Source organism: Lachnellula hyalina (genome assembly GCF_007821495.1).
Source record: "Lachnellula hyalina strain CBS 185.66 chromosome Unknown contig00048, whole genome shotgun sequence".
NCBI lineage: Eukaryota > Fungi > Ascomycota > Leotiomycetes > Helotiales > Lachnaceae > Lachnellula > Lachnellula hyalina.
This window is the reverse complement of record NW_022157162.1, coordinates 66,698-93,285: the sequence shown is the minus strand read 5'-3', so window position 1 is coordinate 93,285 and position 26,588 is coordinate 66,698. Positions and strand designations below refer to the sequence as shown.

The 26,588-nt window shown below is 48.3% G+C and overlaps 10 protein-coding genes across 10 annotated transcripts; 3 read left to right on the top strand and 7 right to left on the bottom strand.

The window, feature by feature from the left end:
- Window positions 1–241: 241 nt before the first annotated feature.
- Window positions 242–2,121, bottom strand: LHYA1_G003215 (putative transporter; the record flags this gene model as incomplete). Its single annotated transcript, XM_031148189.1, has 3 exons — window positions 242–788; window positions 839–1,188; window positions 1,264–2,121. The coding sequence occupies 3 exons, from the start codon at window positions 2,119–2,121 to the stop codon at window positions 242–244; spliced, it is 1,755 nt and encodes a 584-aa protein (XP_031006245.1).
- An 851-nt stretch (window positions 2,122–2,972) lies between these two features.
- Window positions 2,973–5,415, bottom strand: FUS6_7 (Efflux pump; the record flags this gene model as incomplete). The annotated part of the gene is made up of 8 exons (XM_031148188.1): window positions 2,973–3,216; window positions 3,327–3,390; window positions 3,458–3,828; window positions 3,928–4,293; window positions 4,359–4,586; window positions 4,636–4,759; window positions 4,856–4,989; window positions 5,084–5,415. The coding sequence occupies 8 exons, from the start codon at window positions 5,413–5,415 to the stop codon at window positions 2,973–2,975; spliced, it is 1,863 nt and encodes a 620-aa protein (XP_031006244.1).
- A 446-nt stretch (window positions 5,416–5,861) lies between these two features.
- Window positions 5,862–8,334, bottom strand: klp9 (Kinesin-like motor protein; the record flags this gene model as incomplete). The annotated part of the gene is made up of 3 exons (XM_031148187.1): window positions 5,862–6,815; window positions 6,866–7,933; window positions 7,981–8,334. 3 exons carry the CDS (start codon window positions 8,332–8,334, stop codon window positions 5,862–5,864), a joined length of 2,376 nt encoding a protein of 791 aa, XP_031006251.1.
- Window positions 8,335–8,614: 280 nt separating this feature from the next.
- gyp3 (GTPase-activating protein) lies at window positions 8,615–11,098 on the bottom strand (the record flags this gene model as incomplete). The annotated part of the gene is made up of 1 exon (XM_031148186.1): window positions 8,615–11,098. The coding sequence occupies one exon, from the start codon at window positions 11,096–11,098 to the stop codon at window positions 8,615–8,617; it is 2,484 nt and encodes an 827-aa protein (XP_031006250.1).
- A 1,204-nt stretch (window positions 11,099–12,302) lies between these two features.
- Window positions 12,303–12,806, bottom strand: ubcB (Ubiquitin conjugating enzyme E2; the record flags this gene model as incomplete). Its single annotated transcript, XM_031148185.1, has 2 exons — window positions 12,303–12,617; window positions 12,669–12,806. The coding sequence occupies 2 exons, from the start codon at window positions 12,804–12,806 to the stop codon at window positions 12,303–12,305; spliced, it is 453 nt and encodes a 150-aa protein (XP_031006249.1).
- A 725-nt stretch (window positions 12,807–13,531) lies between these two features.
- On the bottom strand, window positions 13,532–14,128 carry sec11 (Signal peptidase complex catalytic subunit; the record flags this gene model as incomplete). The annotated part of the gene is made up of 2 exons (XM_031148184.1): window positions 13,532–13,754; window positions 13,833–14,128. The coding sequence occupies 2 exons, from the start codon at window positions 14,126–14,128 to the stop codon at window positions 13,532–13,534; spliced, it is 519 nt and encodes a 172-aa protein (XP_031006248.1).
- A 914-nt stretch (window positions 14,129–15,042) lies between these two features.
- LHYA1_G003209 (uncharacterized protein) lies at window positions 15,043–16,178 on the top strand (the record flags this gene model as incomplete). The annotated part of the gene is made up of 5 exons (XM_031148183.1): window positions 15,043–15,090; window positions 15,149–15,361; window positions 15,415–15,634; window positions 15,693–15,811; window positions 15,861–16,178. The coding sequence occupies 5 exons, from the start codon at window positions 15,043–15,045 to the stop codon at window positions 16,176–16,178; spliced, it is 918 nt and encodes a 305-aa protein (XP_031006271.1).
- A 3,491-nt stretch (window positions 16,179–19,669) lies between these two features.
- Window positions 19,670–22,996, top strand: LHYA1_G003208 (Adenylate-forming reductase; the record flags this gene model as incomplete). The annotated part of the gene is made up of 8 exons (XM_031148182.1): window positions 19,670–20,234; window positions 20,280–20,414; window positions 20,466–20,548; window positions 20,602–20,705; window positions 20,776–21,060; window positions 21,115–21,208; window positions 21,259–21,300; window positions 21,353–22,996. The coding sequence occupies 8 exons, from the start codon at window positions 19,670–19,672 to the stop codon at window positions 22,994–22,996; spliced, it is 2,952 nt and encodes a 983-aa protein (XP_031006272.1).
- A 314-nt stretch (window positions 22,997–23,310) lies between these two features.
- Window positions 23,311–24,155, bottom strand: gna1 (Glucosamine 6-phosphate N-acetyltransferase; the record flags this gene model as incomplete). The annotated part of the gene is made up of 3 exons (XM_031148181.1): window positions 23,311–23,442; window positions 23,584–23,713; window positions 23,860–24,155. 3 exons carry the CDS (start codon window positions 24,153–24,155, stop codon window positions 23,311–23,313), a joined length of 558 nt encoding a protein of 185 aa, XP_031006267.1.
- Window positions 24,156–24,705: 550 nt separating this feature from the next.
- On the top strand, window positions 24,706–26,471 carry LHYA1_G003206 (Methionine aminopeptidase 2-2; the record flags this gene model as incomplete). The annotated part of the gene is made up of 7 exons (XM_031148180.1): window positions 24,706–24,748; window positions 24,808–24,963; window positions 25,052–25,665; window positions 25,729–25,992; window positions 26,051–26,212; window positions 26,274–26,360; window positions 26,415–26,471. 7 exons carry the CDS (start codon window positions 24,706–24,708, stop codon window positions 26,469–26,471), a joined length of 1,383 nt encoding a protein of 460 aa, XP_031006268.1.
- Window positions 26,472–26,588: the final 117 nt, after the last annotated feature.

Sequence of the window (26,588 nt, the reverse complement as noted above, 5' to 3'; positions counted from 1 at the left end):
AGACTTTGCATGATCGAGATACCACCAGCGTGTCAAGTGACAAGGATATTTTCTATAACCGTGCGGGCACCAGTAGTACCGGACTCGACTCGGAAGGCCATTTACTAAAAAACTGTTTCCGAGCCTTAAGAAATTAAAATGCTCCTAATGAAGCACAGTATGTCGGTGTATGATGTCTATTTACCTCCCAAATACCTCGCATCACCAATGCTCTCTGCCGCGTAGCTCCTTCGGCGCCTCCTCAATCCTCTTTCAGAATAGTGTTCGGGACGAAAAAGCCTCCAACTAGACAAACTCCAATCAGTGGAACTAGAATGGTAAATACCGCACGAATGCCCTTCATCTTCGCATCCAAGATGTCCGATTCCCATGCTTCGGAGCCGAGCTGGCCCATCTCCCAGCTGCCATCGATGACTTGCGCGCGTACCGCAGAAGGCAGGGACGCGGACAGAGCAGACTGCATGACTGCGAATTGGACGGCTGTTGAGATGGCCATTCCGACGACTGAGCCTAGTGCTCGGAGCAGGTTTCGTGTCGAGGTAGCTACGGCCCGATCTTGTGGTTTGGAATGGGCTTGTAATGCCACGAGAGCTGTACTGTGGTTAGCAATTGTGTCTAGGGGCGATGTGAGGGGATTTTGACCAGGTTGGAAGACGAATCCGACACCGGCACCTTCGATGATTAATGTTATCACGTATACGCCGACTGGAGTAGTTCGCGTGAATAGGAGTTTCATGCCGGCACCTACAACCCAGAGTATCATTCCGCCATGGAGCATAAGATCGTATCTAGTAGCAGAGTTAGATAAGAAGTGTTTTCAATGGTCCTTGAAACAAACCTCGCGAGTTTAGACATTAGTGGTCCGGAAATCACGCCGGAAACACTCTGAACAAGCAAAAATGGCAAACAAAGTGTCGCACTTTGCAATGGGCTGTACCCCCGAACGGTCTGGAAGTATACTGGCAGAAAGTACAAGTCGACTTGCCACACATAGTTATATAGCCCGCTCTGGAGAAGGAGAACGGCTGTTGATGTCTGGCTAAACAGCCGTAACGGGATCAAGGGGATTTTCGCGAATCGCTTCTCAACCAGCACGAAGAGAACGACCGACGCGCCTCCCAGGACCATCATGGAAATGACGATTGCACTACCCCATGGCCAGACATTACCTCCGGAATTGATTGGAATCTACCGGCATCAAGGAACGCAAATGTTAGGAAATGCAATCCATCAAACACGTCTAGCCGCGTCACCTGCACTTACCAAAAGAAACAGCATCCCGACCACCGCCACAGCAAGCCCAGCCCAGTCGATCTTCCTAAGCTTATTTTGCCAGCTTCCCGTTACGGGCTTCAGGGGAAGAAACCTCCACATAACCAGCACACACGCCGCGGCCAGAATAGGCGGGACCCAGAAAATCCACCTCCACCCCTCCCGTCCCCTACCCAGCATACTAGCAGCAATGAACGGGCCGGTACTGGAGCCCAGCCCAATGGCACCGCTCAGCATGCCCTGGTACTTGCCGCGATCCTTCATACTAACCAGGTCACTTACTGTAATGGCAACGAGCGAGCTGATGCCGCCGCCGCCGATGCCGCTCAGGGCGCGACAGACGTACAGCCAGGTGGCCGTCTGTGCGAAGCCACAGAGGAGATCGCCGAGGATGAGAAAACCGACGCAGGTGACGAGGACGGGTTTGCGGCCGAAGATGTCAGAGAGGCGGCCGTAGAGGACTTGGAAGGCTGTTTGGCCCATCAGGTACGAGGTTCCGGTCCAGGTGATGCTGTTTCCGGCATCGAGGGACTTGGCGATGGCGGGCAGGGCTGTGGCGACGGAGTTTATGTCCAGGGAGGAGATGAAGTAGATGGCTGCTAGACAGAGGTATGCTGATATGAGACGGCGGAATGGGAGACGGAGTGTTTGATCGTGGATTTCGGGTTCCGGTGCTTCTGAGACTGCATGTCTAGAGTTGAGTCTGGATAAGGAAGGGGGGTTTGTCTGTGGATCTACATTGATATATTGTAGCTCCACGTTATTCTCCCTAGACTGAGTCTCATCAGCTCTTGCGAAGGATACTGCTGATGAGTCTATTTCGGATTGCGTGAGGACTTGAGTTGACATTTCGTCGTTTTTGGTGTTACCCTTATTACAACACTTTCACGAAAGTCGGTCTCAGAGGCGAAAATATCGTATTCTCTATTGATAACACAAAAATGAAGATATTCTAAGCTCTAAAAAGCCAGGATTTCGAATAAAAGTATGTATGAATGAAGTGAGTCCCTCATTGAAAGTGGGGGATTCAATATGACGCGATCGGCTGCTGATCATGTAGCATTTTGACGTGCAAATTACTGTTCAGGGGTCAGCTAAAACTTACTATTCATGTCCACCATACTCACATCAAGCAAAGAAGACGAGCAAAGTGAGGGGGACTTTTGTATTTGGCAGACACAGCTTCTAAGCTAGCGTTTCTCGATCAAGCTGACGAGTGGCGGTAATGACCAAGCCTATATATAAGTAAGAGCGCACTAGCTAAGAGTCATCGCGCCCATTCAAGGGCCTTCAATGCTAGCTAATAAAGAGGGACGGTGGGTAGGAAGAAAGAAGTGTTTAATAAAACCCAGATTCAGGTGAAGAGGAAAATCACTAGGTGTGCTGGGCTGGGCTGGTTAATTAAGATGCGGCGCTAAGCCTATTGCAGACATAAAACACTTTATGCATGCAATGTTTTTGCTGTTCTTACTGTTTTCAGTTTACAGGAAGAAGTTGATTTGTGGGTTAGTTGATTGGGATATGATAATAAAATCCCCGAACAAGGGATTATCAAAATATCTCTCGAACGCCTTGAAATCCAACGCTAGCCATATCCTCCTCAGGTAAAATTTCCCTCGGCCTGCCCTGAATATATTGCATGTATTTACTAGCTAATTATCCAAAACAAGCATATCTACCCCCTCACTCCCCTATCCCCTTCACCTAACCCTCCTCGGCCTCCTCTCAACCAACCCCAAACTAGTAAGCAACCCCACGCCCGTCAACGCAGCCAAGAAAACATTCTGCCGATTATAGCCCACTGCAAAGGCCCTCCTGACGCCAGCTTGTTGCTCGGTACTCAGGGTGTGGATCGCGGAGATGTTGTCTGAGATGGCGGCTGCTTGGCTGGGGGTGACGAGGAGGGAGAGTTGGGGACGGAGGTGGGTGTTTAGGATTGTGGAGCTGGAGGGAGATGTTTTTTAGCATTGGGTCAGTATGGTATTTATGGGTTGGTGGGGTTGGAGTGTATAGGGATGGGTATTGGAAGAAGGGAGAAGGAGGAAATGGCATACCATATCGCTAGAGATATCGTGCCGCCCAGAACACGGACTTGGGTTAAAGCACCCATTGCCACCGCTACATTTGGTCAGTATAGTATTCGTGTTTCGTCAAACAAGGGAGAGAAAAAGGGAGAAATTCATACGCAAATTCCGCTCATCGACCACAAGTCTCGCCAGCGTCAACAGCGTGCTCAAGCCCGCTCCGAATCCTATTCCCATTAGGACCTCGTACCCGTACTGGGCCGCTGGGATCCGAGTCGCGTCTACAGGTAAAGAACAGGTGAGTCCCACGCCGATGACTTGCAGCACCGCGCCGCCGAGGATCAAGTATAGGGGCGGGACTTTGCGGTTAGAGGTCAGGAAGCCGGAGACGGCTGTTGCGAGCGGGGACGTGAGGAGGAGGGGCAGGAGAGCGAGACCTGCGCGGAGAGGGGTGAAGCCGTAGAGGGCTTGGGCGCGTTGTGGGATGTTGACTACGATCGCTACAAAGGGGAAGCCGATAAAGAAGGCGGTGCTGTGCCGGATATGTCAGTCTCGTTTCGTTTCGTTTCCACCCCCTTTTCGTGTCCATTTCCACTTCCACTGTGCTCACAGCAGTAAGGGGTGTACTCACGCCATCATACATGCCAAAACGCGATCTCTCAGCAAACTCAGCGGGAACGTAGGTTCCTGCTTCCCCGCCACGCGTTCAACCCACCATTCCCAGCCCACGAAGGCCGTTCCAGCTAGGATGGAGATTACGAACGTGATGATGATAACGGGACTGCCCCATGCGTATCGCGAACCGGCTTCTTCTAATGCGAAGACGAGGAGTACCGAAAATGCAAGTAGGAAGATGGTGCCTAGGACATCGATGCGCGCAAATGTTGTTCTGGTGAACTTTGCCCGTATATGAGCGAGGAGGGTTGTGGCGGAGGTGGGTTGGGAGGAGGGTAAGAAGAGTGCTATGAGGATGAGGGAGATTGAACCTCCTGGTGCACTGTGTTTTCATGTCATCAGTATCTCAACCTTGGGGTAATTCAAAGGGAATTCTCTCTTTCTTACTTGAGCAAAAACACCCATCTCCACGTCGTATGGCTATTAATCGCCCCCCCTAGAATAGGACCCAGCACACTAGCGACAACAAACACCGTCGATACAATTGCGATGTATGTCCCGAATTCTTTCTCCGGCACCATGGTTGGGGCTATGGCCATGATCATGGAATAGATGCCCGAGGCGCCTATGCCTTGAAAGGCGCGGAATATGATTCTATGGTTGATCAGATCAGATCTGGGAGCAAGAAAAAGAAGGGATGGGATAAAATGGGGGCAGTGAATACAATTCCACGACCCCGGTTGCCGCTCCACAGAGAATAGAGAAAAGTGTGAATATGCCAAGGGCTAGAATCAGCATTGTCTTTTTCCCAAAGACATCACTGAATTTCGCGTATATAACCAAGAAACCTATAATACAGTTAGCCTTTCAACCTTTTCAACTCCCTCCCCTTCCTGTTGCCCCCCTTACTCACTCACTCAAGAAATCGTAACACGTGTACATACCAGTATAAGTAATCAAATACGCCGTAACAATCCAATCCCTCACCTGAAAGCCATCAAGGGCATTCGTGATGGATACTAGTGACGTGCTAACGATAGTCGTTTCGAGGGTTGAGAGGAAGAGTGATATCCAAATGCTGTGATAGTGAGCGAAGCGAAAGTAGGAAGTAGAGCAATGAACTGAGCCTTGGAACTGGGGATGGATGATGGAGTTAGAGGTTAATTACTGACCCGATAGTTAACATATGGAGTTTCCAGCCTGATAAATACTGGCGCGTGTCTTCATCTTGCGGCTCATCCAGCTCCTCATTCGCATCTACATTTCCGTTTTCGTTTTCGTTTTCTAGTCCAGTGCTTGTTCCTACACTCAAGTTCCCAAGCAATATATCTCTTCCACCTCCAGCCCGTAACTCTCCCCTCCCAGCTTCTCCATCTCCAATACCCGACGCGGTGACATTCTCTGTCTCTTTCTCACTCTCACTCCTAACATTCTCCCTCCCAGCTACCGCGTGTACACGATCCGGTATTTCTTTCACAGGCGATACAGCTTTCACTTCCGCCATGATATATCTGGTGTGATATCATTCATTGTGGTGAACTGGCTTGCGAAGATGAAGGGATATATAGATTTATACGGAGTAAAGGACAAGTATCATGAGTAAGGCGCATGGTGGGGTGAAGAGCCTACGCCCACGCCGCACTAATACGCAGGACCCCTGTAAGTCGATAGGTATATTAGCGAGTAGTACGTACAGCAATATAAAGGTAAGGTAAGGTACGGTACGGTACGGAACACGTTGCGTCCTATAAGGTAGATATTTTGCATTATATTCATCATGTCATCATCAATCAACCTGAACTCATAAACAAAATTCCCCGTCAATCAAGAAAAGTTAAACTCCCCAACACCTCCCCCAACCCCCCTTCATCAATAAAACAAGAATACCAAAGCCGCTTGCAAGCTACTCCGAGAAAGAGCAAAGAAAAACGGTATTATGTAGGTAGGTACTCAAAGCATATCCCCCTCATCCCCAGCCGCCATATCCCATTTCCTACCGGTAAACTTCCTGACTTTCTTCAACGGACTGCCACTCCCACTAACTCCACCCCTCGCTTTCTCCTGCTGAGGCGTCGGCGCATTTGAGATTCTCAAGTTCTCCATGCTGCGTCCGATATCGTTTAGAGTGCGGTTGGATCTGCTTTCCCTGAGAGGCATGCGTTGATTTTTGCTGGGACTGCGGGATCCGAGTTCCCGTCTCAATTGAGCCACTTCTCTCCTGAGTTGGTCATTCTCCAACTCAAGATCTTCACCAGGCCCAGAATTGGCATTCTCTTTATCTTCTTCATCGGCTCCAAGATCCATGGTTTTGGTGAGGATCTCGAGTTTCCTGTCCAAATGCTCATCATTCCGATCCGCTTCAGCAGCGAAACTCGCTTTCCATCGCCTCATCTCTTCCTGCATCTTGGCTTCCATTTCCGTGAATACTTCTTCTCGTACCGCCATCTCGACTTCCATTATTCTGTCAGTCATAGATTCAAGATGTGCGTCTGATTCAACACGGCGTTCCTGCTCATCTCTCAACGCATCTCTCAAACCATCGATTTCCTCACTCAATCTGGCAATCTCAAGTGCAGCGATCTCCATTGTCTCGCGCTCTGTTTCTGATGGACTTGAACGTCCAGTGCGTGGGGCGAAGTAATGAGATGCGGTAGATTGAGCGAGGATGGTGGATGTAACGGAAGGGATGCGGGGAACCGTGATTTCTCGCGCCAGGGCAGAGTACCGCAGAATTTGGGAGGTGGCGTTGAAATCGCCAAGTGGGTCGGCGGTTACTATCATTATTGCCTTTTGGGGATTGCGGTTGTGTGAAGAGTGATGGTGAGAGGGTGTAGAGGCTGAGGGAAATGAATTTGAGAAGAGGAGTTCAGTGAGTTTACATTGGCGGAAAGGAACGAGGTTTGGCTTTTGGGACGTTAGAAAGATATGTTAGGTAAGTAGGGGGAACGAAGTACCTTTGTAGAGGATCCAATATCAGACTGCATTTGCAAGCATTGCCCAAGATACATCAAGCTCTCGTTAATCTTCCCCGCCTCCTGCAGCGTAGCACCTTGCGTCTTTGCATCTCTCGCCCTCTCACTTCCCGCCAAATCCACAATCGTTAGCGCACTCCCATCCCACGCACCAGGAGCGCGACTACGCCGGCGCTTCTTTACCTCAACACAGAAGAAACCATGGGAGCGAGAAGACACGCTGTTGGAACCGGTTCCAGCTACGCGGCGCTCGTGCAGTCCTGCTTCCAATACCATTAGCGCTTCTCTCATTGTCCCGCAGATGATCTTGCGTAGACCGGCTACGACTTTCCGATCAGGCGATTGCTCTGTGGGTTTGAACAGCAATGGCCGGCGTCGAAACTCCTTTGTTGATTTCCCCGGTAGTGCTGGTGTAAGCAGATCAAAGATTCGGTCGTTGTATACCTCGTACATTGAGATGAGGATCGCGTATTCGGCATGTTGATCAGCATTTACGGTGACGTTACTGATGTTAGGCAACTGTGGCAGAACCGACGGTCGCTGTAGGAGATGTCGTCGTGGGGTAGGAGGTGGATAGGATTCGCCCTTTAATGGAGACTTAGTAAAAATATATTTTCTTGCCTGAGCAAAAGTTGACTGCATGTAAGATGGGATGTTGCTAAAGGGAGAACGCGACACTGTCGGCAATGCTGCTGTTCCTAGAACACTATCTTCTACATTGCGAGTACTTAGAGGACTTCCTGCGTTGAGCGATGGGTAGAGTCCCCGCACGCTGGGGTGGGAGGGAGTAGAGGGGGGTATTCGTACCGCCATTGGTGTTGGTGCCCGTGAACTTGCTCTGGAGGGTGCAGCGGGGTCGCTGAACATTGTGTCGAGGAACATCTGAGCGGACATGACTTGTGCTTCAGAGGGATCGGAGGCTGCGATTGTGGCGTGAAGGGAGGTGGTGGTGTTTGGGTCGAGGATATTGTTTGAGATTGATCGGTAGAGGACATCGAGGGCAAGTTGTGTAAGGCCACGTTGGGATTTGGAGCCCATGATTGTATGTGTCTATGAAGATTAGCGCAGATCTATCGTATTGGAGGCAGTGAACATACCTTCCCAGACCCCGTAACACCAAGCGTAGCCAACAATCCATCCCGGCCATCACCACCCTGTGGTCCAAGAACTCCTTCAACAAGTGGCAGTACGCCAGTCCCGCCAAAGAGATCAAGTTGCGAAGCCTCCTCCTCAAACACTTTTGTAAACGCGAATTTTTCCACCGCGCGTCTGCGGTTGTCATTAGGAGGATTGAGTGTGATATGTGTAGGTGGCGCATCTTCAGTCGGTGGTTCTTCAACTGTCAAGAATCTGTCGGGTACCGTAAGACTAAATGAGGCATTATTTATTGGTCCTGCTGGTCGAAGTCGTAAGTACACTTCAAAGAGTGCTGATTTGGAGGAGTGGTCCATTTTTGAGGATTGGATTGTGGAGTTTTGAGGATGCTATTCAGGAACTTTGGGAACTTTGCCATATCAAAAAGAAAACAACCATTTCTTAGCGTGGTTGGCACAACAACAAATTGAAGAAAGGGGAACCGAGATTTCCAATCACTTGCAGTAATCTTGACTTCAGCCATTAATTAATATTACTCTGAGTTGAAAATACTCATATGTATTCTAGATTTTTTATCTATAGTCGTACCCAAGTTCATGATATCATCAGTATGCCAATGAAACTTCCGTCATAAGATCATAATAATCTCTTCTTCATTTTAGAAGTTATGCCCTTCCTGTCGGCCCCATTAGGTACTATGCCTGCAGCTATCTTCCTATCCCTCTCCCTCTCATCCGCATACCCTTTCCGTCTCTGCGCGCGAAGCTTTTCAATTGTGTCCTGCGACAAGTTTCCAAAGCCATTCCTCCTCCTAAAACACACCTCCATCAGTGTGCTAGCATCAATCAGACGTCGCGGGATCGTCTGAACGACTTGGAAGATTTCCATCGGGTCGCTTACAGCTTTGATCTCCTGTTCGCCGACTTTGAAGATCGCGAGTGCGATGCGGAAGAGCGTTTTACTGCCTTCGTAGAAAAAGGAGTCCCAGACCCGGAGTGTGGTTTCGATAGGCAATGTACCGATGAAGCAGGACATAAACCACGCAGTCGCGCATAAAGTAACAGGCGGTAGCCGCATAGACACCTTCCCATCACCATCAGAACCGTCAAGCTCTCCACCAATCTTGGCCCAGATCTGAGGCATCATGCTTTTGATGCTGATCATAAGAACACCGAGATCTACATTGACGCCTTCAAGGTTCACTTCATGTGTACCGGGCAGGTAGACGCGGGTGATGATATTAAGCATCCAGAAGGCCTTTTCTTCTTCCATAAAAAGAAGTAGAAGACCCGCGAGGAAATTCAGGGATTGGCAGTACCCGATTTTCGGGTTGAATATTGAGAACGCTTGTAAAACACGGCGTAGTGATTGCAGCATAGGCGTTTCTACTTCTGGTGCTGCGTGAGAGTCTCGACCCGGGGGAGTATCGGGCTTGAATCTAATGTTATCGGGAAATGTACGGTTGAGATCTCGTTCAATGATCTCGTCGTCTGTTTCGCTCACTCCGCCCGCAGCTGCTTTCCTGACAAGGTCGTCATATACACCGTAGTGTTTTGAAACCATGGCTGGACCTCCGGCGTAGTAGAACCAGGCTGCTCCTCTCCAGTCTGGCGGAATGCCCTTCCTCACAAAGCGTTTTACTTTAGTTGATTGTGGTGGGAAGCGGAAGGGGTCGTCTGTAATGAGGCCGTTATCCTTCAGTAGAGCCACCCATTTCTTCCGCCGTCGAGCAAGGTACTCTGTATAGGGTCCGTTCCAAGCTTCGTACTTTTCTATGGGAACATTTGCCGTAGCTTTCCGGAAGCCGTACCGATCTCGAGTCCCATCATCTTTCGTATAAGTCGCACTTGTCACAGGTCGACTCGAAGCCGGTCCATCAAAATACGATTCCTGAATATCCATAGTCCCATCTCGCCCACTATTCTCTCCCAGACTCGGCGGATAACTAATCCCAGACTCGAACATCGCCGCCGAGTCCCTAATAATAGGACCAGAAGGCGCCAACAACGAATCATTCATTGCCTCCGACAGCCTTGACGCCCTCCCTTGCTCAGAACTGGGTCTCGGCGGCCCATAATTATCTTCTGTGCCCGAGTCCTGAAATCCGCTTTCATACATTCCAATAGCGTCATCTACACTCATGCCCTCGTCCCGTCCAAATATCGAAGTCGCGGAGCTGCTCTTGGTCATCACACTACTCCTCTCCGTCCCACTCGTACCCAATATGCTCGAATTCGTAGTCAATGCTGAGCGAAAACTGGTTCGTACCTCTTCGCTTTCAAATCCTGTAGGTCTCGCTATCGGTTCTCGTGTATGGGCTGAGTAATTGCTATCTGGTCGTCTTGCAGCCCTGTAATTATAATTATTCAAATTCCTTTGCCGAGAGTATATTGAATCTGCGGATTGGTAGTCGGGTATGGATGTCGAAGGACGCAATGCGTGGGAGGGTTTGAAGCTGGCAACAGACAAGGTAGAGGAGACGGAGAGGCCTCTGTCTCGTGCTACTGGTTGCTGATCCGTTGTTTGCTCTTCGTCGTGCGCTTGGAGGGGGAAGGTTGCGCCATGGGTCAGGGGCTTGGGTGAATCGTTCCGCCGGCGTAGGCTGGGTTGGCGTGGTCGGGAGAAGCTCTCCAGTCCAGATTCTGGTGTGTGTCGGCCGTCTGAGGAGTGAGATCTGTAGCCATTGTTCAGCGCCCTGAGTCTCGAGGCCTCGGAGGGTCGCTTGTGAAGGCTATGGGGGATTTGGGAGATTTGGGGGGATGTGTTGAAGGTTCTCGGTGTGTCGTTTGTGCTGGTGTGGTGGGAGGTATTAGGCCGTTGGGGATTGTTCGTTGGGGGAGCAAGAGTTTCTTCTCGAGACGATAGAGGAAGAGGCGGGAGTTGCGGAGCGAATGGTGACACCGGCGATGAAGGACCAGATGTAGTCGCCGAGGCTGTTCGAGGTCGCGAAGGATAGAGACTGAATTTCGTATTCCGCTGGCTGCGTTGCCTCTTGACGGGGGCATTATCGACCTCGAGGGAGCCAGGCGTGGACAACCCCAAGGCATGATTATCATGACCATTGTCATGACCATTACCATTACTCTTCCCACTGCCATGCAGTCCATTTGCCATGCTCATTGTCCCTCCAGAGCTTCTCCTCCACGCCACCGAACCAAGTCTCGTCTCTCGTCCTCCTCACAGCTTGTCCTCAATCGCTCGAACTCTGCTCTGCTCTGCTAGGTCCATGGACGTAGGGGCTTATTATTGCTGGTAGTAACAAACGGGCCCACTTCTTCTTCAATGACGCCGGTATAACTCTGCATCCAAAACTCCCACAACAAAGTACTAGTCGGCGTAAGAGCAATGGAAGTTCTCGAGGACTTTTCCCGTATTCGGAGGGCGTCTTAGGTGTTTATGTTATGTTTCGTGGGTCCGAGTCCAAGCTGCGGTCTCTGATATTAAGAAGGGTATGAACACTCAGCACAGCAATCTTAAAAGCGTATTTGTCGTATCAATGATCCATGAAATGGGCCTGCACGTTCCGCAAAACGTGACACTGCCGCATTACCTCTTCCAAGGTAATGGGAATGCTTTAATTTATTATAAGCATCATTAATTGATGAGGCATTTGCATGTGCATGTGCCAGTCAGTTTGAGGTTCTACAGATGATAAATTATTGATCGTGGTGTGGTGTAACTATTACTTTACTATACAGAATAGGAAAGAGACAGACGTCCAAGGAGTGATAGTGCCGCGCATGGCTGCAGCAGCTCGTAATCTTCCAACGCGTCTTGAGCTTCCGAGTCGCGTCGTGGTGGCTTTTAACGCGCTGCACTGCATAGTAGATATCGATTGGGGATGCAGATGACTTGCTTTATAGTTCGTTAGTTATAAACACCGAATATGAACTGGGTAGATCATGATTATAAAGTATCCTCAGACACTTTTTATTGAACTTTCAAGTGCTGGGTACAGCATTCTTGGCGTCAGATTCAAAGCCAAAATGAACACCACGAAAAAGAAAAGAGAGTGAGAGCCATTGTGGTACGTGAGAGGCTTGCAGAAGTCTATGCGTAAGGTAGGTTTCGGGCTCATTCATTTCATTTCATTTTATTTCATCTCACTCAGCTTGAGTGCTCATCACCTGGATCCTCTTCCTAAGTAAACAATGGAGAGCTCAGCCAGTACCGTAATTCTATGCATGCACTTACTGCCATACTGCCAGTGCACGCCCCTAACGCCATGGTCATAATCTCATTCACGGTTCACCCCACCAACCATCCATCCCCATAAGCTCAAGCCCAATCATAAGACATCCGTAACAATATAATCTCCAACCACCTACTTAGCATACTTCTTCGTATACTCCTTGGCCGTCTTGTTGAACCCCGCTAGATCCTCCTTGAAGCTATTCGCAGCGGTCGTCTCGACCGCATCATCGGGCACGGGCTCCAGCAGCAGATTCTGCGTTGCGGTCAACACGGACAGGATTTTGGATGACGGCTTCCAGGCCTCAGGCTTGAGGATTCCGATGCACATGCTACCGTGCTCGTCGAAGGTTACGTTGGGGTGCCAGATGCGGGTTTTGAAATTGATCTTGGGGGGTTTGAAGGGGTAGTCTGTGGGGAGGACGAGGAGGAGCTTGAATTTTCCGCCCTATGAATACCCGTTAGCTGGATGAATGGTTGGGTGCAGGGGGGAACGTACTGCGTATGGTGAACCTTCGGGACCGTCCATTACGATGTTCCAGTTGTGGACATTGTTGTCGTCGACGAGGCTGACATGAATGCCTGCTGGAGGGGAGGTGGTGACTTCTGCAAGCTCCTGAAGACGTGTTAATACCATCCCACGTATTGTGGAGGGGAACTAGAATATCGCACCTTGCTGATTCTCTTCTTGCCGCTCGCCATTGTGGACTTTAGGTATCTGCCGTTTGCTGAAGCTTGTTCGTAGGAGGGGCACGCAGATGAGGGGTTGCTGAGATGTTGTAGGTTTAGAAGAGAGGTGCTGACTAGCAAAAGAAGTCTGCGGGTAGGTAGGTTAGGTACACAGCTAGCTTGAAGATGCAGATGCTTGCAAGGACACTAAATCCCTCGAGAGGTGTTGGTGTGTTTCGAATGGTTGTGGAATCATTAATTGTTTCCTCACGTCACAGAAACCACAGCGAGCGGTGGGGATCCTTGCCTACAGTAGCGGCAAGGCTGCGCGTGAATAAGTGCGAAAGGGGAAATGTATAAACACACGACGCGAAATAATCAAAGGGAGGAAATCTTCGCAACTGGGGGGTTTCAAGTTCTTTATAATAACAAATTCGAGCACGGAACGTGTTTCTGCTGTAGTTGGTCTCACGCAATCAACAAAATGGACCAGCCAAGCTCAGTCTTGAAACCACTCAGCTGCAGCTACACGTGCGTGACTTATTACAGCTCCCAACGCCCTTCCGTAATCACAAAGCCCAGAATAGATGCAGTTCCTATTTATGTTTTGAAGCTTCTTTATGCAATGGCTTGTTATTCATACAGCCGGCCAACCCTCCCAACGCCCTTGTCGTAAATCGCTAATAACTTTTCTTACTCCCGCTGCATCACGACGACCAGACCCATTAGCCCCAGCATGACTGTCTTCAACCATGGATGCTCACTTAAGAGGATTGTAACATAGCCCACAAACGGTATATATGCAATGACGCTGCCAATAATATCTTTCCTCTCAATGTAATCCTGCCCGCGGGCGTAGAGTTCTGTGTCGTCTGCAAGGTTGTTGTCGCCTTTTGTCAGCAGCTTTGCTTCTTCTCTGCGAGGCCGCGTTCCATTAGCAAATAGTCCCAGGGCCATATTTGTGTTGTGCTCTTTCAGCCGTGGCAGAACTCACCCAAGACCAAACTTCCTCACCAGCCGATGCACAATTGGAATATCCTTTCCCTTTACATTATACACCACAATCTCCCCAACCTTTGTCTCCTCCATCAGGTTCCTGTTCCATAAAAACAGCAAATCGCCTCGTTGGAATGCGGGTTCCATTGATCCCGAGAGGACGACGACGATGGGCGAAGGAGAGTCGGAGATGACAGAGAGGCCTTTCCACATCATGAATGCGGTGGAGAGGATAAGGCCGAAGTTGAGCAGTTGGGCAGCCGCTTGCCGGGGGTTTTGAAGGGCGGAGAGCATGGTGGGAGGAGGGTCGATGGGTGTCTGGGGAAGCTTTCTATAGTTCGAGGAGGTGGTCTAAGGTCGCGTGGCCTTTGCGAATGGAGAGTAGAAGCTGGAGCAAGCTTCTGCAATTCCTACGGAAGTCTCGAATGCTCGACAGGCGAATTCTCAAGAGAGTAGCAGCCTGTGGTGGAATTGTCGCGGACAGGTGTTCTCGTTGATACCTTATGGAGTTGTGGACACTTTAGAGATCGCGGATAAGTTGTGCAGGGGTTGTGCAATCTGGCCCAAGCTTATGCAGGGTCTCCAGAAATAATTCGTGGCGTGGCTTCACTTGGGCTTCACTTCAACAGCTAGCCAACATCTTCTCAAATTATCGAAAATTCGAAGAAATCATAGAAGGTGATATTGGTGTGATAATGTCCATAGTTTCAGGTCCTTAGAAGGGTTTTTACATATCACCAGGTAGGTTCAATTACAACCAACGTATGTGTCATATCGAGCAGGATACCTAAGTTGCCCCTTTCCTGGCTTTTGCTATATTCTGCGCCGGAGTCGTGCCTCGAATACACTTGCTTCACTCGTCGCTGCCATTTATTGCATTTGCATTTATCGGTAGAAGCTGTTTATCTTTTCACGATATCAAAGCGCAAATGTTAACATGGACGGAAAGTGCAAGCTGCTCTTTCATTCCTTCCTTCTCAACCTCGACGGCATGCCGCGTTGTCTATTTCTCCCTCTTCTCTTGCCGCCTTCTTCTTCTCTCCTCTTCAACTTCCACAATCACATCAAGTCTTCTGCGATAACACTCTCTGCTCGTGTACATCGCTTCTCAAACTCCCCATCTTGGTTCTGCCGTTGCCATTCTTCACCTAAAATCATTCCACAATCGTTCCTCGACTTGTTCCTTGTCCCAACTTCACCATCCCAAAATGTCTTCCTCTACGGCTCTTCTTCCCAAGAACAAGAGAGATGAACACGTAAGTTCATCGTTCCACCCTCACCCTCACCATCTCCATCAATCCTCACATCTCGTAGCCCATCTTCCTCCGCGTCTGCCACTCGCCATGGACGAAAATTGGCCAAAAGACCTTGGTCGGCCTTCGAGGTGTCACCGCTATCTACTTGGCTGTCAGTTTCATCTCCATCATCAACTACGACGTCAACTTCAACAATCATGGATGGTCAACTGTCTTTGAACCCCCCAATATTGCCTACTTCATGTTGACCCTCTACCACTGGATGGCTACCGTAGGTCTCTTTCGCCCCTGTCAACTCTATGGCATACTGACCCCGATTTTCAGACCTGGACCTTCATGCATCTTCATTATCCTCATCACAGAAATGGTACTCAAACTGTGGCTACCCGCTTCCAGAGATTCTTGTCTCCCCCTCGTCAACATGAGTCGACCAAGAACAAGACCTGGTTCAGCATTTTCTACTTCGCTGCCGTCACCTTCCCACATGTCACAACTCTGATTTACTGGACTATCTTGGTCCCCCAGGATCAAGCTACTATTCCCCGTATGCAGATCCGTCCTATCTCTATTCCCAATACTGACGGTCATCCTTGACGTTCTAGGCGACAAGATATTTGGACACGGTCGGTATACAGAGTTCTACGTCTTGAATAAATACGCTGCAGTCTCCCTTATTGCCCTCACTGAAGTCTTCGTCTTCAGCAGCATTAGACACCCAACTGTAAGCTCACCCCCAACCCCTTTCTCGACTACAGGCTAATTGTACCTAGCCTCCCTCTGCTCAAATCGCCGGAATCTCTTTCCTCTCCCTCCTGTACATTGGCTGGGCATATGCTGGTCATGAGATCACAGGCCGATACGTTTACTTCTTCCTGGACCACAAGACGGTTCGCCCTGAAAACACTGCGGGCGCCATAGCTGCATTCGCTACCTCGGCCAATGCCTGTAAGTTGACATCGAGATACTCCTGTGCTTTGCTGATGGTTATGACAGTGTTTGGTTTCAACCTTGGCATCACTGCCCTTCGTGAGTATTTGGCCCAGAAGATCGAGAAGAGAAGCAGCGGCTACACCTCGCTTCCACAGTAAATACCATGGCCACTTGAGTAATAAATGGGTGGATGAATGATTAGGTCTTGACGGATACTAGATTGCATCGTTATTGTTTCTTTGGGTTTGGTTTTCATTTGTTGTCTTCGCCGGAGGCTCACCTGTCAGAAGATGGCACTGGAACTTCGAGACGGAACTTTGTATTTTTAATTCCTTGATGAGTGGTCTCACTATATTTCTTCCTAAAATGACCTCTAATACCTACTTCAATTATTATGGAGTTCTATAAGTTATAGTGCCCCTAAGCGGTTCATTTTACTGGCCCTAGCTCTCTCTTTCCGATGCACCAATCGCTATAGTTGCCAGATTTGAGCATCGGGTAGGGTATACCTCCGGATACCCGGGTGAAGCCTCTACGGGTAATCGTGTCCCCCTACCCTATATAAGAGGAGGGCGAAGATTCAACACCTGTACGCGGTGCCCTCTACGAGCTACATGCGATATTACCATATCTCCCGGCGGTTCGGTTTGTGATGTAGAATAGCTATCGCAACGTGGTCTTTTACACACTACTTAGACCTTATAACGTGAAACAACTGGTCTACGGCTAATAGCCCCCCCTCTCTTAAAGAGCAGTACTCATATTATTAATGCATGAATGGCGGAAGGAATAAGGCGGATACTGCAGCTGCCTCTCTAGCTCTTCACCTCTCTTAGAGAGGTAGGTAGTAGAGGAACCCTTTTGCAGGCGCATGCGTGAAAATGCTGTATATATGCGTGGATTTACGGGTGGGAGAGGGAGTAAGGAAGGGGTTATTATTTGGTATATCACTTGGTTAAGCAGTAGCGTGCTAAGCATAGAAGATCCTTAACTAGTGGGAGGGAATAGCATACGCCCTTTTATAGCTAGATTTTACTATATAGGTTATATATTGGAATTGAGACACCGCGGGATTAGGGACCTGGGACTTATTAGGAGAATAGCCCTTTTTCCCCTTATGGTTTTGGGCTTCTTAAATAAGAAGGACTTCGTATTTAAAAATCCTACCTTAGCACGCCTTGATACCCCCTGGGAGGTTTGGGACCCCTATATGGGCAGTCCCCCGGCGTAAAACACTACTACTACTACTACCTTATATGAGTGGTGGTCCAAGTTTGCCCCCCACTACCTCGGAGTGTCACTGTTCAAAAGGTAACACGTAGCAAAACGTAACAAACGACTAATTATACCGGCGTAACTGTGAGAATAGTAGATGTAATTGTGAGAGCACACCCCTGACTTCACCCAAATTCTAAAAGCGCTCCACTTCTAATTGAGGCTTAAATTAAGAAACTCCACTTTCTGCATCGAGAATCACCACAAACATCCAACCACTCACACAATAGGATCCAGCTTAGTCAGCTGCTACGTTTGTTTGGCTACGTGTTACGTTTTGAACAGTGACACTCCGGGAGGGAGTCTCATATAGGCTCCCTCCCGGTGTGATAGGGTAGGGGGACACGATTATCACGCACGCAATATATTGCGGGTGGGGTATAAACCCGCATTTTTTCGTGGTATTCTTGGGCAACTTGGGTTTTAGAGCCTTAATTTTAAAGGCTTCAAAGGGCGCAAAAGTGAGGATATATATCTATTATTAGCTTAAAATAATTCTAGCCTGGAAAGTCTATAGTGCGGTCGAACCGATATACCCCGATCGTCCTCGGACCGAACTGATAATGTTCTGCGTCACGTACACGGGGGAAAACATCCGAAAGCCGGATCAAACCCTGGGTTTTCGGGTAAATGTCGGCCCCTCTTTTATTCTTGGGTCACTAGTCACTAGACTGGGTGGAATATCCATCCGAAGTACCCGGCCGTCTGATGCCCAGGTCTGATGTTTGCGATCGCCGATTACTGCAGATTCATAGGCATGGTTGCTGCCTTGGCGAAGTTGCTTAATTCCTATTCAAGAAGCTTTCAGGAGTAATCGTCCACTTATCGATAAGTGGACGATTAGAAGGCGCTTATATTTCCAGTTTAGGGAACTTATAGGCAGCACTTTGGATATGCCACCCCTGGGGCTAGGCTTGGCTAAGGCTAACCAAGAGCTCTGGCAAGGCTATAGAAGGGCTGAGTAAGAAACATATGGCATAGGAGAGGCAAGGGCAAGGATAGTCATATTTTTTGACACATATCTTTTTGTCAAGAAAATTAAATCTGACCCGAATATGATAGTTAGTCATCCTTCTTTGCTCGCTTTATAGATTAAAACCTAAGAACCAGAACCGGCGGTCGCCCTCTAGCTTCTCCCGCGTCCACCTCCAGCTTGAGGATGAGTAGAGCTAGTGGGGGGGCCGCCGATTTACTGACCTTCGGGGCAGCACTAAATTAGGTGATAGGGAAGGTATCGGCAGTTATACTAAATACAAGGATTTACAGGGACTAAAGTGGTAGATTCTAGCGCCATAGCATGAAGATCGGGAGTTATATCCCATACTAATTATCTACTCTACGGTACTATGTGACCCACTACCCCGCTATAATATACTTCGTACTAGCCAAGCTATGCCAATCCACGATAAGGGCATAGCATAGGTCTAATTGGCTTAATGGCTGGCCATGGAAAGACTTAGCTAATATCCATATAGCATAAGAGTGCATTTAATGCGCCACGTGCGCTGTTTATAGGTGGATGTAGAGTACATGAGACGGAAGAGGGTAGGGTAGAATCAAAGAGCTAGTTATTCTTACACTAGATCACGGGAGAGTTGGTTATTTCCTCCCCAAGAGTGTTTTGAGAGCAGAAAAAGAGCAAGTTCCCGTTTTAGGAGGTATGTAAGAAGTAGTTGGAGTACATAACATGAAACATGATAGAAGGGAGTAGGGTAAAGTCAAAGAGCCACTTATTCTTACCACTATATCACGGGAGTTATCTCCCATTCAAGAAGGTCTCAGCAGTAGAAGAAGCTTATGTTTTTAGTTGAGGGAATTTATAAGAGAATGTAGAGCATATGAGACGAAACATGATAGAAGGGGGTATGGTGAAATCAAAGAGCCATTTATCCTTAACGGGCTCCCACGTGGTTATTTGTATATAAACTGGCTTTGGCAGTCTTGAGCTGTGGTACTTTTGATCGCATATCGTACTACCTTCTTGCTTTACCTACCCTGATCTGACTGGGCACGATCTAAGTCAGGCATAAGAAAGGCTGAATTTTTTGAACATATACCGACTTCTTCAGCAAATGTGGAAGGAAGCCTTGTGTACCTGTAACTCCCCATATTTCTCTTTCCGCTCCTTGAACTCCAATACAGACGGGTGGCGGGTCTAACAACATTCCAATGCCGTCAACGGCTACTTGTGCGACTCCAATTCATAGGCTGACGGTAGCGGACTGGGCTGGAACAATCGATTCACAGCTTCTTTGACTACACACCACCATTGTCCTTGATTGAATATCTTTACCTGAAAGCCATTCTTTATCGATTCCATTTAAGTACGGAGTATCCATATATGAAAATTCCAACCAACTTGTGCTCAGTCGTGATGGCCTCCACCTTCCAAGGCTTGGATATATTATCCCCCAAAGATCAGCATCTATTCTCGACATTCAGCCGTGGGACTCATACGAAACCTCGTTTCTCACTAGTTCACGAAGCTTTTGAAGATGTCGTCAATAGGCAGCCGCACGACGTTGCCGTCGAGTATGATGGCGACACCCTTACTTATGGACAACTCGACCGAGCGGCGAATACGTTGGCGAACAAGCTAATTCGGGATGGACTACAGCCAAGACAGATCGTATGTATACTGGCGCAGAGGTCTATTAATTTGGTTGTTGCTATGCTTGCGGTTCTCAAATGCGGCTGTCAGTATGCGCCGCTTGATGGTGGGGTAGTTCCAGAGACCGTACTTGGATATATCCTGGTGAACACCCGGGCAAAAGTGGTGCTTTGTCTTGAGAAATTTCGGGGCAAGGCTGAAAGATGCAGCAACGGCGCGTCTGTTGTGGTTCTTGAGTCGGCATTAGAGAATAACTCTAAAGAGATAGCGGGCAGACCGGGTGTTGATATCTCCCCGCTAGACGGGGCTTATGTGATATATACATCAGGTAGCTTGCTCCTATTCTAACTTTCAGCACTGCTGATCATCTTAGGAACAACTGGAATACCCAAAGGAGTGGACGTAAGTCATCGGAATGTCACGAATTTATTGTGCCTCTCGCCAGGGTCATTAGGCATTGACCGGGGTACCAATGTACCTCAACTATTATCTATTTCATTTGACATGGGTATTTGATCACTGTCTTGCCCTATTATTAGCCCAAACTCATCGCTCATAGGCCAATGGGAAATTTTGGGAACACTATTGAACGGCGGAACATTACTGCTGCGGACTTCTGAATGGTCAGCTGTTTTAAAAAGAGTAGGTTTCTCTACGTTGCATGGACAAGACAATCAATTACTAACAAAACTAAGGCACATACTATCATTTCAACACCTTCTATATTAGCAACGATCACGAGGGCGGATTATCCCAATATCCAGACTGTTGCTTTGGCCGGAGAACCATGTCCCGCAATGTGAGTTGAATCCTTTTGCCACCAGTATTTTTATTTTCTCTTCTTTTTAATGACAATGGTTTCAATCCAGGTTAGCAAACGAGTGGTCAGAACATGTCACGCTTTATAACTGTTGCGGGCCAACTGAAGTCACCATTGTCAATACTATCAAGCAGCACATACGGGGCGAAAAGCTCTGCATAGGAAAGCCAGTGCCTAATACTAACGTATATATTTTGGACGATGATGAGAATCCGCTCCCGATGGGGAGTGTTGGTGTAATGTGGGCCGCCGGTCGTTGTGTTTCCAGAGGCTATGTCGACTCGCCAGAACTCATGGCTAAGAAATTCAAGTATGACAAATTCGAGACTGATGGGTAATTAAGGCGAGGTTCCCATATTCCGGTGGGATTATACTCACAGTATTCTAGATCCTTTATGTTCAATACTGGTGATCTTGGGCGGTGGAATGAAGATGGAACTCTGGAGCATCGTGGCCGAATAGACCACCAAGTGAAAATAATGGTATTTCATACAACTAGAATCTTTTGCGCTCGAGTTCTAATCATGCACAGGGATTTCGAGTAGAGCTTGATGGAGTATCTGCTGCCATTGAGGTAAGTTGAAACGCCGAGGAAACACTCTATACGGTCACCTAACGCACTCCAGAAAGCTCCTGGCGTCACAAGAGGATGTGCAATACTTCACGAGAAAGTCTTATGGGGATTCTACTCGGGGTCATCGGATATCAACGAACTAGCAGTGAAAGCTGTTGTCGAAAAGTATCAACCATATTACGCAGTGCCTCAGAAATGGGCCTCCAGAGTCACGTTGCCTCTTACACCAAACGGCAAGATAGATAGGATGGCCCTACTTGCTTCAATCACAAGACCTTTGACAGATGACTACGCTAGCAAAGTGGAGGCAGTTGGAATCTTAGATTGTCCCAAAAATGCTTTGATGAAGATAGCATCCGGTAGCTCTTCACCTATCTCTGACGCCGAGAAGTCGAGTCTGTCCCTTGTGCGATACACACTTCCGGAAAAGAAGGGCCTTCATGGCTGGAGGGCGCTTCGTCACCGAACATTCTCGCTCTACCGAAGGTTATTCTCGGTTGTCTTCATTATCAACCTGATACTGTTAATTGTGATGCTAACAGAACGAGGAGGGCCGAAGTTGGATCATCTAGCCACAGCGATAGCAGCAAACCTGGCTGCTTCAGTCTTGTTCCGCCAAGACTATGTTATCAACTTCTTATTTACTATCGCATGCTCAGTCCCAACATCAGCTCCTATGTTTATTCGACGGAACTGCGCTAAAATATACCACATTGGTGGTCTTCACAGCGGTCTTGGTGTTGCATCAACATTCTGGCTGTTGGCTTTTACAATTACCGCTACAATCCGCGGATCGTGCCCCGCTGCTCTCGTCGTTAGCTACGCACTTGTCGGATTGCTCTGTAGCATACTCGCGCTCGCCCATCCAACCTACCGTGCTCAGTTCCACAACCACTTCGAGATGGTGCACCGTTTTGCCGGCTGGCTAGCCCTGGCGCTCTTCTGGGTGCAGACCGTACTCTTCGCCTGGGAGAGAACGGGGAAATCGCGTCTCGGCCACGCTCTGCTTCATAGCCCTGGGATCTGGCTCCTCACCATCGCCACGGGCAGCATCATCATCAACTGGGCCCGTCTCCGCAAAGTCACAGTAACGCCAGACGTGCTGTCTCCCCACGCGGTCCGTCTCTACTTCACGCACACAAACGCCGTCGTTGGCACCGCCGTCCGCATCTCCGAGCGTCCCCTCCTCGAATGGCACGCCTTTGCCACGATCGCCAAGCCGAACTCGAAAGGCTTCTCGCTCCTCGTTTCCAACGCCGGCGACTGGACGTCCCGCCAGATAAAACTCGCGCCAACCAAGCTTTGGGTGCGTGGAATTCCCGCCTGTGGCGTGCTACGCATCGCGCCTCTATTTAAGTCCATCGTGCTCGTAGCCACCGGCTCAGGGATTGGGCCCTGCTTGCCAGTTATCTACGCGAAGAAAGTGCCTGCGCGTATTTTCTGGTCGACACCATCTCCGGAATCAAATTTCGGGGCTGAGATTATAAGTGCGATTCGGGATGCGGATGCGAGGGCTGTGATTCATGATACGAAGACGAAGGGGCGCCCGAATATGGTGGAGATTAGCTATCGGCTGTTGAGGGAGAGTGATGCGGAGGCGGTGTGTGTTATTAGCAATAAGAAGTTGACGAGAATGATCGTTTATGCTATGGAGAGTAGGGGGATCCCGGCGTATGGGGCGATTTGGGATTCTTGAGAGGGGGGGTTGGATGGAGGTGTGAGTGAGTGAGGATTATGGAAGGTAAAGGGATGAGTGGTTTTATATTTAGTGGGTTGGGTTTTAGGGAATTTGATTGATGGCTAGGTGGCTTGGTCCCCGGGCATGGTCTTTTATTCATTCATGGATCTAGTTAGTTACCTTAGCTCGTGGTTTTTTTCGTTTTATTTCGATTTAAATGTAGATTTAGGAGACTTAATCAAGCCCGATCTATCTATCACACAAGCGCAACCAAGTTCTCCGTACTGAATTCTATACCCCTTTCTATTTTCGTTCACAACATTGTCACACAACTAAACGGCATGAGATGATGCCGTTTTCTCATAACAGTGCTGCATGTCTATACCCATCCGTTCATATCCACATTTTCGATAAAACGGCTCGTTTTTTGGTTCGCAATCTAGGATTGTCTGAGTTATTCGATTCTATTAGTACGCGCGTAATCATGTATAAATTCAAAATGGATAGAATGATTAGCGGCATTGAGGTTTCCTTCTTCTCTTTGCCATTTGTTTTCTTTTCGAGAGACATGAGATGGCTAGAATATATGGAGTATGCATGCATACCTTATAACACCCCAATCCTTCTCCGATGAGATCTAGCGCTTGGATAAGTTTGGCGCCTAGTCCTTTGCCTTGCTGGGACGCTGTTATGACTACGTCTTTGATGTGGCCTTGTTTTGCTAGGTTGAGCATACTGTGATACTTGATTAGCAGAGCATACGGATAAACGCGATACTGTTTACAGTCCCCCTCGAGATAACTGAAGTAAAGCTTTCTTTAACTCCATATCGAGAAATATGTCTATCTATCCATCTTGCACCAGCGAAAAGGGGAACTTACAACTTCCTCTCCAACATCAGCGTCCCAGTCCCTACAATAACATCTCTGCTCTCGTCTACAAGCACGACTACATAATAGGTGCCGTTGCATCGCTTCATCCATTCGAATTGCTCAACCCACATTTCTTCTTGCGTGTCGCCCACTGGTGCGAGGTGGGCGAGCACGGCTAGGTGCCCGCGCTGGAAGTCTGTTCGTTGGAGGGGGCGGATTAGGATGTTTTGAGGAAGATTTTCTTGCGCTTTTGGGGGGATGAGGGTAGAGGGGAAGAGGGTTTGTTCTTGTTGGGAGGAGGCCATTTTTAGTAGGAGGTATAGGATGGATGTTGGATCCGTTTGTCAAAGGTGGGTTGGTTGGGGTACCGAGGGGTTTTAGGAATGAAGGAAGTGTTTGATTGTGATGATGAACCTAGATGGGAGATGTAAATTTCAAGTAAGCGGGAGATGAGCTGGGATACTCTAAATCGAGGTCTTTCTGAAAAGGTGTTTCGGTGAAGGATTTCGGTTCCAACGCGCGTCAATTAGGTAGATAGGAGAGTGCACCACGTGATGGTGACTTTTCAATATATACTTTTGGGGGGTATTAACATAAAAGTTCACCCTGACTATAATTGCGGGAGTTATATGCCTTTGAAGGACCCATATACTTTAGTAAGATTACTATTGATCGTAGACTATGAAAAGGAAAATCGCCCTTTCTTACTGCGGCAGGGAATATTAATAATCTATTAGTAAGCTGTCAACTGAAAGGCGCAACTTCGAGCTTCATCTTCCGTTTTTCTTCTTTCCCGAAAGTATTCATAGAATTTCTGCAATCATTCATGCCAATATTGAACTTTGAGACCACAAGATGGGATCAAAGACCCCCGAAGAATACCAGCAGATTCCGGATGGTAAGTTTCTCATGTTTCTCATATCTCATTGAAAAATCTCACCTAACCTTCCACTCCAGGCTCCAACTCCAACGGGCTCAAGCCGACCAATCCTGATCCAGAAGTCTCTCAACGAGGCTCCAGCTTTGCCGATTTGGATCGTGGGATTGTCAGTGATGAGGATGATGATGATGCAAACCAAGAGGCCGGGATGAACCCCTCCGTTTCTAATGCTGGTACGTGTAAATCTCACATGCGGATATCCTATCCATCAACGCCTCAATTGAGTAATATCCTAACGACTGACTGCCTGCTTCTTTATAGAAAAGAAGAAGAAACGCAAAAGATCCAAGAAGAAGAAGAAGTCCAAAACCGGAACTCCTCCGGCAATGGAGCTCAAGCAAACGAGCCCACCACGTGTGCGGATCTCACGTCTCTTCCCATCTGGGTATCCCGCAGGAGAATTCGTACCGTACGACAATCTGTCTCGCACTACAGATGAAGAGTCGCGTTACAATTCTCGTCTCTGGGACGAAGGTTTTCTCACCGATTATCGCCAGGCAGCCGAGATTCATCGTCAGGTTCGCCAGTATGCCCAAAAAGAGCTCATTTATCCCGGAGCAAGTCTTTTGACTATAGCTGAGGGTATTGAGGATGGAATTCGTGCACTCTCTGGCCATCAGGGACTTGAAGTTGGTGATAGCTTGAAAGCGAGCATGGGATTTCCTACTGGGCTGTGCTTAAACAACATTGCGGCCCATTGGACACCGAATCCTGGCGGAAAAGATGTTATTTTGCAGAAGAGTGATGTCTTGAAAGTGGATTTTGGTGTGCATGTCAATGGACGCATTGTCGACTCCGCTTTCACAGTTGCATTTGACCCCACATACGACCCTCTTCTTGCTGCTGTAAGAGCGGCAACCAACACTGGCATTACGGTACGTCTCTTTCCTTGGGAGTGCGATGTTAGATCGGAAATTACGAAACTGACATGTGAATAGCATGCTGGCGTTGATGCAAGAATGAGTGAGATCGGCGCTGCGATCCAGGAGGTGATGGAAAGCTATGAAGTCGAAATTGCCGGAAAGGTCTTTCCTGTGAAAGCTGTGCGAAACATTACAGGCCATGATATTCTCCGGTACCATATTCATGGCGGTAAACAAATTCCCTTTGTCAAAAATAAGAATCGAGACAAGATGGAGGAGGGAGAAGTGTTTGCTATTGAGACTTTTGGAACTACTGGTAAAGGCTACTTGGACGACGATGTAGGCATATTTCTTCAATTCTTTTCTTTTATTTGAATTAACTCTTTAACGCTACTAGGTGGGAAATTATGGCTATGGGCGACAGGACGATGTCAGTGCTGCTAACCTGCATCTTTCCTCCGCAAAGTCTCTTCTCAGAACCATCGACGCCAATTTTGGGACCATAGTTTTCTGCCGTCGATATCTTGAGCGTCTGGGAGTGAAAAACTATCTTCTCGGAGTAAGCAGCTTCAACAATCCACTGACTGATTTCTTCCGGTTATTAATGTAGTGGTGCATAGTTGAGAAATTTGATTGATAATGGAATCGTCCAGTCTTATGGGCCACTTGTTGACGTGAAGGGTTCATATGTTGCACAATTTGAACATGTAGGACTCCTTCCATCTTCGACGGTACCTTCTGGGACTAACCATGCATTATAGACGGTTCTACTCCACAGTGGTGGAAAAGAGGTGATTAGTCGAGGTGACGACTATTAGGTCTTAATTCTTGTGCTAAACAACTTCTCTTTCATTCTTTTCTAAGGAAGCAGTCAACGCATTCATTTTCCTATAAGTCAGTACGCGGCCAGCTGCTTCATCCCTATACTATCACTT